Source organism: Watersipora subatra, chromosome 5 (assembly GCF_963576615.1).
Source record: "Watersipora subatra chromosome 5, tzWatSuba1.1, whole genome shotgun sequence".
Classification (NCBI taxonomy): Eukaryota; Metazoa; Bryozoa; class Gymnolaemata; order Cheilostomatida; family Watersiporidae; genus Watersipora; species Watersipora subatra.
The window spans coordinates 350641-360738 of NC_088712.1; the positions used below are offsets into that span (position 1 = coordinate 350641).

The following is a 10098-nucleotide window of genomic DNA, read 5'->3' on the forward strand; positions in this document are numbered from 1 at the left end:
CTATTATATACGCAGTACTGATATCAGTGAAAATACTTTTTTATTCTCGAAGCTCAACAGTTAAAATACTTGACTAACATAATTCTATTCTAAAACAACAATATTAATGGCAAGAGGTTAAAATAACTAATAAAAGTTACACCCTTACTAAAACTGTTTTCCATGTTCTTTTGCTCACTCGAGGCACTCTAAAAAAGTTTGACATACCCATATTATATCTAACACTTTGTGCTCAATAGTGGCATACTACTTTTTGGTCAGTCTTCAAGAAACCATACAGACTGACCGCAGCTCAATCTGTATGATTTATCTTTTACTTGCAACAAGGCAGCATCTGCACCAGCACACTAGAGGCATCTGTGTGAACTGTGATTTCAGGCTGAGGTATATATTTGTGCTATATAAGTTAACTCACATAGTCAACCGAATAAGTCAACTCTTCCTTGACTCTCTTAAAAGCTTACTCGTGCACTTTTTTTTAAAGTCACACTGGATTTTCATGCAAAATCTTATGTAGAGGTAAGTTGAGGTTGCCAAGGTTGGTAGTAAACTCGCAAAGCTGATCGGCCATACTTAAAAACCATTACCGTCAAACGGTGCTTCAAACACACTTTAGCCGGTCTTTGAAGCACTTGGGATTGAATGCCCTGAATAGTGGTGCAATGGTTAGCACTCCGGATTGACAGTTGGTAGGTCAGTGGTATTGTATGTCAGGAATTGATCTTGCGCTAAGGGAGGCAAACCTGACAAAGTAGCTAAGGCAGGCAACTGGTAACCACTTCAGTACTCTTCCAAGAAACTCATGAAATGTCTAATCTAAACAATTGGAGAGGATCATGACACGATGGACCTACTTACAGGAGACTATTTTTAACTTAGTAATTAGGTTTCTAATTAGGCATAAATTCTAGAGGCGGACATGACACTCGCCAGGAAGCTTGATGTCTCTGTGAGATGACTTGCACTTGTTGACGTTTCGAGTCATACTAGATTTGACCATCCTCCTCAGTACAACGCAATGATTTCAATGCAGATAATGCTTGTACATTTTCATAGGTGGTCTCATAGGCTTAAGCAGAGAATTGTTCAGTTTCATTTATGAGTAAGAATTTATCTAGTTTTTGGTTATTATATTTTACAAGAATTCTATAAGCAGCTTTTTTTGTGTATCAATATGTTAGCAGCTCCCACTGCCACTCCATCCTGTCTACTCAAGTCAGAACCGTAAAACCTCTAATAGAGCGCCATGGCGTTTAATTAGAGGTTTTATAGTATGTTGTGTTTTGCTAACGTATTTATAAGTCATCTAAAGTTATATTTTACCATCATGAAAGTCGAACGCGATTGAAAAATGTACTTCACTTTTGTGAGTGATTTATATAAACGACTCCAACGAATGGGTGTTTCTTATCTCTGATGATGTTCTACTACGAATCATTATGAACCAATTGTTTGTTTGAACATAACTGCACTCTGTCTGCAGCTACTATGCCCAAATTTGTTCATCTTATCTAGTACAGGCATACCTCGACCTACAAGCTTTATGTGTTCCAGGATCTTGTATGCCAATTCTCTCATATTTCACATCAACGGTTTTTATATAAAATAACTAGACACAAATTAACCCTTTATAGTCGGCAAGCTGCTTCCCGAGCGACTTTCTGACATTGTGCAGTTAATTTGTTTGTTGCATTCCAATCACTAACAGTAGCTAAATAATCTTTGGTAGTTGTGTTCTCCACAAAGTTCTCTACAAGATACAATCTATTTGAAATCTTCTAGGGGCAAATTAAATAGTTTTATTACATTTCCAAAATCTGCAATCAAAAACAAAAGCTAAATTGGCATGAAATGAGTGGCGCAATCAACATGAATTTTGTAATGTGAAATCTCTAGGAGTTTTAATTCCGCTGCAACTACTCAGAGGTGTTTTAGAAAAGATTTTGATCAACCGATCTGACTCATACTGTAAGTTCCTCAACTTACCCAACTATCATTTTTCATAAGCGCTTTTGATTTCAGAAGTTTCTCACTAAATATTAAACTCAGAAACAAATTTTTATTAAATAATCTAAAATTAGCTCAAGTTAACACATTTATTTTGTACAAACTTCTAAAGACCCTCTCCACTCCAAGTTTCAAAGAATACAAAAGAACATTGATCACACAACTTCTACAGTCGTACACATAAGCTCCTCATGGTGTTTGATGGAAACGTGTCCTCTGTAGTGCAAAATACTAAATCTACCATGATGACAAGTTTTTAGTGCTCACTATGTTGTCTATAGCTAACATGAGAGCTCACTATGTTGTCTATAGCTAACATGAGAGGTCATGAGAGGTCACTCTGTTGTCTATAGCTAACATGAGAGGTCATTCTGTTGTCTCTAGCTAACATGAGAGGTCACTCTGTTGTCTCTAGCTAACATGAGAGGTCACTATGTTGTCTCTAGCTAACATGAGAGGTCACTCTGTTGTCTCTAGCTAACATGAGAGGTCACTCTGTTGTCTCTAGCTAACATGAGAGGTCACTATGTTGTCGCTAGCTAACATGAGAGGTCATGAGAGGTCACTCTGTTGTCTATAGCTAACATGAGAGGTCACTCTGTTGTCTATAGCTAACATGAGAGGTCACTATGTTGTCTATAGCTAACATGAGAGGTCACTCTGTTGTCTATAGCTAACATGAGAGGTCATGAGAGGTCAAGAGGTCATGAGAGGTCATGAGAGGTCATGAGAGGTCAAGAGGTCACAAAACATGTGAAACTTTATTTTTTGATCTTATAGCCCCATAATCTCCCGCAGTTTGGGGTGATTTAGATATTATTTCTCTAAACCATTTTTTTCTCATCATTTCAAGTTATGAAAGATTACATAGGGCCATGTCAAATTGGAAATTCTTTTGAAATTTAATTCCAACTTTAAAAAGTCAATCCTTTTTCACCCACTCACAAACATGATATTAAAAAGAACAAACATGTTTTTAATTCTTCTTATTCACCGACCACACTCACAAAGTAGCATACCTACTTACATACCTACTACATACAAATACCTATCTAGTGGTTATGATCTGCTGTAAAATGTGACATTAATATGTACAGTACTGTATAGAGTTTGAGACATACGGTAGCGGCTAGTGGCGGTATGAGAGAAAGACGAGATGGCAATACATTCGGTACACTTTCATGACATTACGTAACATTAAAATTTATATTTTACATTATGAATTTAGCGCACATTGGAAATGAGTTTTAAACTTAATTTTAATTTTGTACTCATTTCGGATTTCTTATTGCTTTCTTATTGGCTCTTCGCTTCGTTTTTTGACTCCCTTTTACCTTAACTTTTAGCTGGCTTATTATGTGACCCAATACTTACAACACAACAGAGTAAGACATGGTGAATATTTTGATACCAAATAACTGTAATGTGAATTTTGTTGCGAGTCAACCTTTAAGCAGCCTCTCGAATACTCAGCCACCTAGCGGCCGCATACGAAAACCATCTTGAGTTTTCGATTTGAAAACACAAGACAGTTTTCGCAGTGAAAACTGTCTCGTGTGCTCGTATCTCAAATTTGTCTCGTATCTCAAGGCAAAGTTTGCTCGGAATCTTCCTCATATGACAAATTTCTCGTTTGTTTTGACACTTGTATATCAGGGTATGACTGTATCTGAACCAATCAGCTCTAATAAGGGTCTAAGGTATCTTATATTACTTTGCATTTTACAGCTAGCTTTTTCTGTTGTAATTCAATTGTAGTTTGTATGCTCCATTGCAGTTCTAGCAAGTGTGGAATGGGAACTGTAGTCTATTGAAAAACCTATAAAATTACTTATGTATAAATGACTAACTCAGACCACTCATATTCTCATCCATCTACCATCTTGTACTTGATTCTCAAAGTTCAATGATTGCTGTTATGTAGGCTGGTAGAGGAAAAACCGCGACTAGTGCCCTACTCTGTATCAACCAATCATTTAGTCCGAATGCTGGAAACAGGAGGAGAGTCATATTGACTCGTCAGCTCTCTGGTCCTATCAGCGACCCTGAAATATAGCTAAGATGGATGCTGCTCTACTCAAGGAGAGGGAGCTGTTTAAGAAGCGGGCTCTTGCTCAGCCATCCATAGAGAAAAAAGTCCGCAAGGATGAACCTGCTAATAAGAAAGCAAAACTGCCTCGTGAGATGTTTTAAACTATGATATGATTGTATTAAGTGATCCTATTAGCTGTATATCCATGTATTTGATATGATTGTATTGAGTGATCCTATTAGCTGTATATCCATGTATTTGATATGATTGTATTGAGTGATCCTATTAGCTGTATATCCATGTATTTGATATGATTGTATTGAGTGATCCTATTAGCTGTATATCCATGTATTTAAATATGATTGTATTAAGTTATCCTATTAGCTGTATATTCATGTATTACTCTGATACGATTGTATTAAGTGATCCTATTAGCTGTATATCCATGTATTACTCTGATATGATTGTATTGAGTGATCCTATTAGCTGTATATCCATGTATTACTCTGATATGATTGTATTGATTGATCCTATTAGCTGTATATCCATGTATTTAAATATGATTGTATTAAGTTATCCTATTAGCTGTATATTCATGTATTACTCTGATACGATTGTATTAAGTGATCCTATTAGCTGTATATCCATGTATTACTCTGATATGATTGTATTGAGTGATCCTATTAGCTGTATATCCATGTATTACTCTGATATGATTGTATTAAGTGATCCTATTAGCTGTATATCCATGTATTTCTCTGATATGATTGTATTAAGTGATCCCATTAGCTGTATATCCATGTATTACTCTGATATGATTGTATTAAGTGATCCTATTAGCTGTATATCCATGTATTACTCTGATATGATTGTATTGAGTGATCCCATTGGCTGTATATCCATGTATTACTCTGATATGATTGTATTGAGTGATCCTATTAGCTGTATATCCATGTATTACTCTGATATGATTGTATTGAGTGATCCTATTAGCTGTATATCCATGTATTACTTATCCATTAGTATTACTCTTTATATTAATGTATAATTTGTATAATATTGAACCCACCAGAGTCAACCCTTATTATACGAATAGCTCTTACAGAAATTTGCATAGATATGACACCTTTCTAGATATGAATTTCTTTGGTTTTTTTGCCACTGGACGAAGCTGAAACGAAACTTTTATCATGTTTAGTTGGGTTTTTTCCGCTAGCGTGAAACCAAGTTCTAGCCAGTTAACAAATTCAAGTGAGTCAGTCACGAGCCTAAAGTTACTACAAGATGTTGGAGATAAATTTGATAAGAAAGTAACAAACAGCATGCTACTACTGCTGCATTACTACAACACAGTAACTTTTACTCCTTTCATGCGGTATTTGTCTAGATTTTATTACATGTATTATGTATTGTATATATTAATTTTATGTTTTACAATACGTATTTCATTCTATCAACATCTAGGTATTGTTGAATGGCTGCGCGTGAAAGTAACTTCTTTAAGAAAATATTTTACACGCTCAGTTTTGGACCCACAGGTTTAGCCTTGACAAGCATTCATTCAACATGAATGACCAAACTCGGTTTTTTAACAACTCCGTTATTATCTGTATTCAGACAAGGCCAAGCCCAATTGGTCAAGTCCTTCTCCAGCACCTGCGCTTGACTTCAGGACTGCCACCCCGACATCTTCACACAAGTTCTCTATCTTACACAGAGTTATTGAGTACCTGAAGGTGGGAGTCAATGCTAGTCACATAGAATTAACTGTCTAGCTTTCTTAATTTTCTCTATGACTTGTATAATCTTTGGTATGGAGAAGGAAGGCGAAGAAATTTTACGATTTACAACTAAATTCCTAAAGTTCATTTGTTTGATGCCTGTTTGTCTAGCCTATAACAGCAAAAAATTATTTCAATTATCTCTGGAGTTGTGTGTCCTTACTCTTATGTAGAAGCGGCACCATAGGGGGGACAACTATCCACTCAGCTTAGAGGACCTATTGGATGAAGCAAAAATGACGGACATGAATCAGAAACACCGTCTTTGGCTGAGCAGTGAGGTAGGAACACAGGCTAAGCTATTTCAGTGATTCCAAGAAGCACAGGCTATGCTAAGAAGAGAAAGATTTTTTTCCACAATTTTATATTTCTGGTTTAAAAAGAGTTGAAAGGCAGTTTTTCATGATGGCTTCCATGGATTTTAAACTAGATCATAGACAAAGATGATGAAGCACTTTCACTTCATCTTTTTTCTGTTTAAGTTTAATTCGATTTAGTTATATGTTGAGATTACTACACAAGGGTCATTTTATACATGAAGGTTAAAGCTTATTGGCTAAGGCTATTAGACTGATTGCGGGCATTGCGTCTTTTTCCTTATCGTAGGCTCTACTGAAAAATGCTAAAGTTGATGTGATCGATGGCAACATGTTCAAGTTCAAACCCTCACTCCCGATATCGACTCGTAAGGAGCTCCTAGTACATTTGAAGAAGATGGAGAGGCGGGGATTAGGCGGAATTTATGAAGAACAAGTTGAGGAGGCTCTACCAGAGGCTAAAAAACATATTGATGTAAGTTCAGTAACCATGTCTTAGTTCATAGACAGCTAATCAGATAGATACTGCTTATATCATTAGCCAATTAGATAAATACTGTTTATATCATTAGCCAATCAAATTGATCCGTCTCATATCATTAGCCAATCATGCAGATACTGCTTATTTTATTGGTGAATTAGATATTACTGCTCATATTATCAGCCAATCAAATTGATTTGTCTTATATCATTGGCCAATCATATAGATATTGCTTATATCACCAGCCAATCCAATAAATACTGCTTATGCTATTATCCAATAGTTCGTAGCGCTAACCAATTAAATATGTATATGACAACTCCTTATAATTCATGTCCAATTTGTTCTATGTAGAAACTGTTGGAGCTCGGGAAGATCATAGTCCTTCAGAGGTCTGATAAAAAGAGAGTTTTACACTTCAAGGACACCGGAACAGATTCTGAATATACAGTAGATGATGGTTTGTCTTATTATCTGCTTTTTGGTTGTTTATTTTCCTCATCGAAGTCAATGGATAAAAGCCTCTATTGATAGCATACATCTATGATAGTAACTCTGTTGCAAGCAGCCTCAGTGTTTTTATACAGTGTGCCCCAGGTTATGATGTCCCTACTATGTGGTTTTTCGTCTTACGATGTGTAATGCCATGTTTTTTGTCCCCGCCATACGACATTTCTTTCCGGCATATGACATCACCTACTATTTATTTCAAAATTCAAATTTGGCAGTCGGCTGAATATGTCGAAATAATTATGATGTCGATATGCTATTTGCCAAAATCCTCCCACATCGACTGAGAAACAGATACATACGATGCTGTAACGTACCGTAAACAGATAGGTGATAGCATTTTAGTCGATGACAAAGTTGGTTTAGTTTAGTGAAATACATACTAAAACTTTAAGTGTGCGTTTAGTAAGCTAAATTCATTCAAGTTAAAGTCAAAGTTTCTGTTATACGTCTGTCTCGAAGGTGAGAACTCCCTGCGGTACATACTGCACATAGTAATTACGTAATTAAGACTTTATGAAAAATAAGAGTTTTGTAAGTGTTATACTTTTATCATTAATGCACTTCTATGAGTAAAATAGCTCTATGGATAATATAGCTGTTTATTATTATTTTAGAGTTTGTTAAGTTGTGGCGGAGCGTTGCTGTCGATGGAATAGATGACAAGACAATAGATGACTACCTTCAGAAACAGGGTATCTCTTCAATGGAGCACGTCGGTCTACGTAGAGTAGTAAGTCCCTATGCATGTCTATGAAATATCAGATTGCATCATTTGGTGAGTTCCTAGCTCTATAGAGTGTGTATGTTTTTAAAAGTGGTATGTATCTAAGTCTATGTATGGAGTATGACAGCCAATGGATTATGCTAAAACCAAGTACATAGTGCAGATAACTCCAATACATGTCTTACATCAGTGTAGTAAGTCAGACTCTGCGTGCGTGTTGTTTAGCTCAACTGCTTGAATGTTCTTGGAAGATTCATTATCACGGTCATCATTATGGAGTATGACCAATTGTGGAGCAGTTCAGTTTTAATGCTTGTTTTACTTGACGTCTGACACTCTGTCATCGTCAGTAGGTCCGAAACAGTCCTTAGTCTCTAGTAAAATGAGTGTGTGACACCCTGGTATCAACAGCTAAAGTGTGGTACTCGGAGGGTGTAATGCACGTCTCCAACTTCTGTAGGCCCAGCCGAAGAGAAAGGGTAGCAGAAAGGGTAAGAACTTCAAAAAACTAAACGACCATCTGAACGGAGTTCTTGAAGACTACTCGGAGAAGAAGTGAAGCCAAGTCATGGATGATAAAGCATCTGCAAGATTGGTCTGGATTGGCAATGGTGGCCCCAGAAACAGTTCATGCAATTTCTTGAATTTTTCTCTAGTGGTAGTTGTGCCCTCTTTCACTGAGTTTGCTTATTTATCACTAATGATTCAAAGAATTCAGTGTTTTGAGATTGTTCATGTTTCACTAGACACCAGACAGGACTCTTTAACAAAACATGTATTTATTTACAGTATATTGTGTAGTCTATCTTGTGAAAATGAATGAATAAAAATGGCCTCCAGCACGCGTTATTGGGCTAAAGGTATCCATTATATTCTACTAGATGAGATAGCTGTAATAGAAGTATTCATTATATTTTACTAGATGATATAGTTGTAATAGAGGTATTCATTATATTCTACTAGCTGAGATAGCTGTAATAGAGGTATTCATTGTATTCTACTAGCTGAGATAGCTGTAATAGAAGTATCATTATATTATACTAGCTGAGATAGCTGTAATAGAGGTATTCATTATATTCTACTAGCTGAGATAGCTGTAATAGAGGTATTCATTGTATTCTACTAGCTGAAATAGCTGTAATAGAAGTATCATTATATTATACTAGCTGAGATAGCTGTCATAGAGGTATCCATTATATTCTACTAGATGATATAGTTGTAATAGAGGTATTCATTATATTCTACTAGATGAGACAGCTGTAATAGAGGTATCCATTATATTCTACTAGCTGAGATAGCTGTAATAGAAGTATTCATTATATTATACTAGCTGAGATAGCTGTCATAGAGGTATCCATTATATTCTACTAGCTGAAATAGCTGTAATAGAGGTATCCATTATATTCTACTAATTGAAATAGCTGTAATAGAGGTATCCATTATATTCTACTAGATGAGATAGCTGTAATAGATGTATTCATTATATTCTACTAGATGAGATAGCTGTAATAGAGGTATTCATTATATTATACTAGCAGAGATAGCAGTAATAGAGGTATCCATTATATTCTACTAGATGAGATAGCTGTAATAGATGTATTCATTATATTCTACTAGCTGAGATAGCTGTCATAGAGGTATCCATTTTATTCTACTAGATGAGATAGCTGTAATAGAGGTATTCATTATATTCTACTAGCTGTAATAGAGGTATCCATTAAATTCTACTAGATGAGCTAGTTGTAATAGAGGTATCCATTATATTCTACTAGCAGAGCTAGCGGTAATAGAGGAATTCATTATATTTTAATAGATGAAACAGCTGTAATAGAGGTATCCATTATAATCTACTAATTGAAATAGCTGTAATAGAGGTATCCATTATATTATACTAGCTGTAATAGAGATATTCATTATATTCCTATAGCTGTAATAGAGGTATCCATTATATTCTACTAGCTGAGCTAGCTGTAATAGAGGTATCCATTATATTCTACTAGCTGAAATAGCTGTAATAGAGGTATCCATTATATTCTACTAGCTGAGCTAGCTGTAATAGAGGTATCCATTATATGCTACATATAATGTATGTTATATATTCTCCATTATATTATACATGTCTAATGTGTATACACTATATATACCAGTCTCTCCCTATGGCTTCATACTATACACATCGGATCACAAGACCTTTCCACTAAGCAATCTTAGCAGCGTATTGCTGAAACGAATACGAATGATTA

At 35.6% G+C, this 10098-nt stretch overlaps 1 protein-coding gene across 1 annotated transcript in view; it reads left to right on the top strand.

The window, feature by feature from the left end:
- LOC137397626 (general transcription factor IIE subunit 2-like) overlaps nucleotides 1-8695 on the top strand; it is a 156629-nt gene extending 147934 nt beyond the window's left edge. Inside the window, exons 2-8 of the mRNA XM_068083921.1 lie at nucleotides 3932-4186; nucleotides 5657-5775; nucleotides 5994-6101; nucleotides 6427-6612; nucleotides 6973-7078; nucleotides 7746-7861; nucleotides 8316-8695. Coding sequence (XP_067940022.1) covers nucleotides 4069-4186; nucleotides 5657-5775; nucleotides 5994-6101; nucleotides 6427-6612; nucleotides 6973-7078; nucleotides 7746-7861; nucleotides 8316-8414 — 852 coding nt within the window. The 5' untranslated portion in view covers nucleotides 3932-4068 and the 3' untranslated portion in view covers nucleotides 8415-8695. The remainder of the gene's footprint in view (nucleotides 1-3931; nucleotides 4187-5656; nucleotides 5776-5993; nucleotides 6102-6426; nucleotides 6613-6972; nucleotides 7079-7745; nucleotides 7862-8315) is intronic.
- Nucleotides 8696-10098: the final 1403 nt, after the last annotated feature.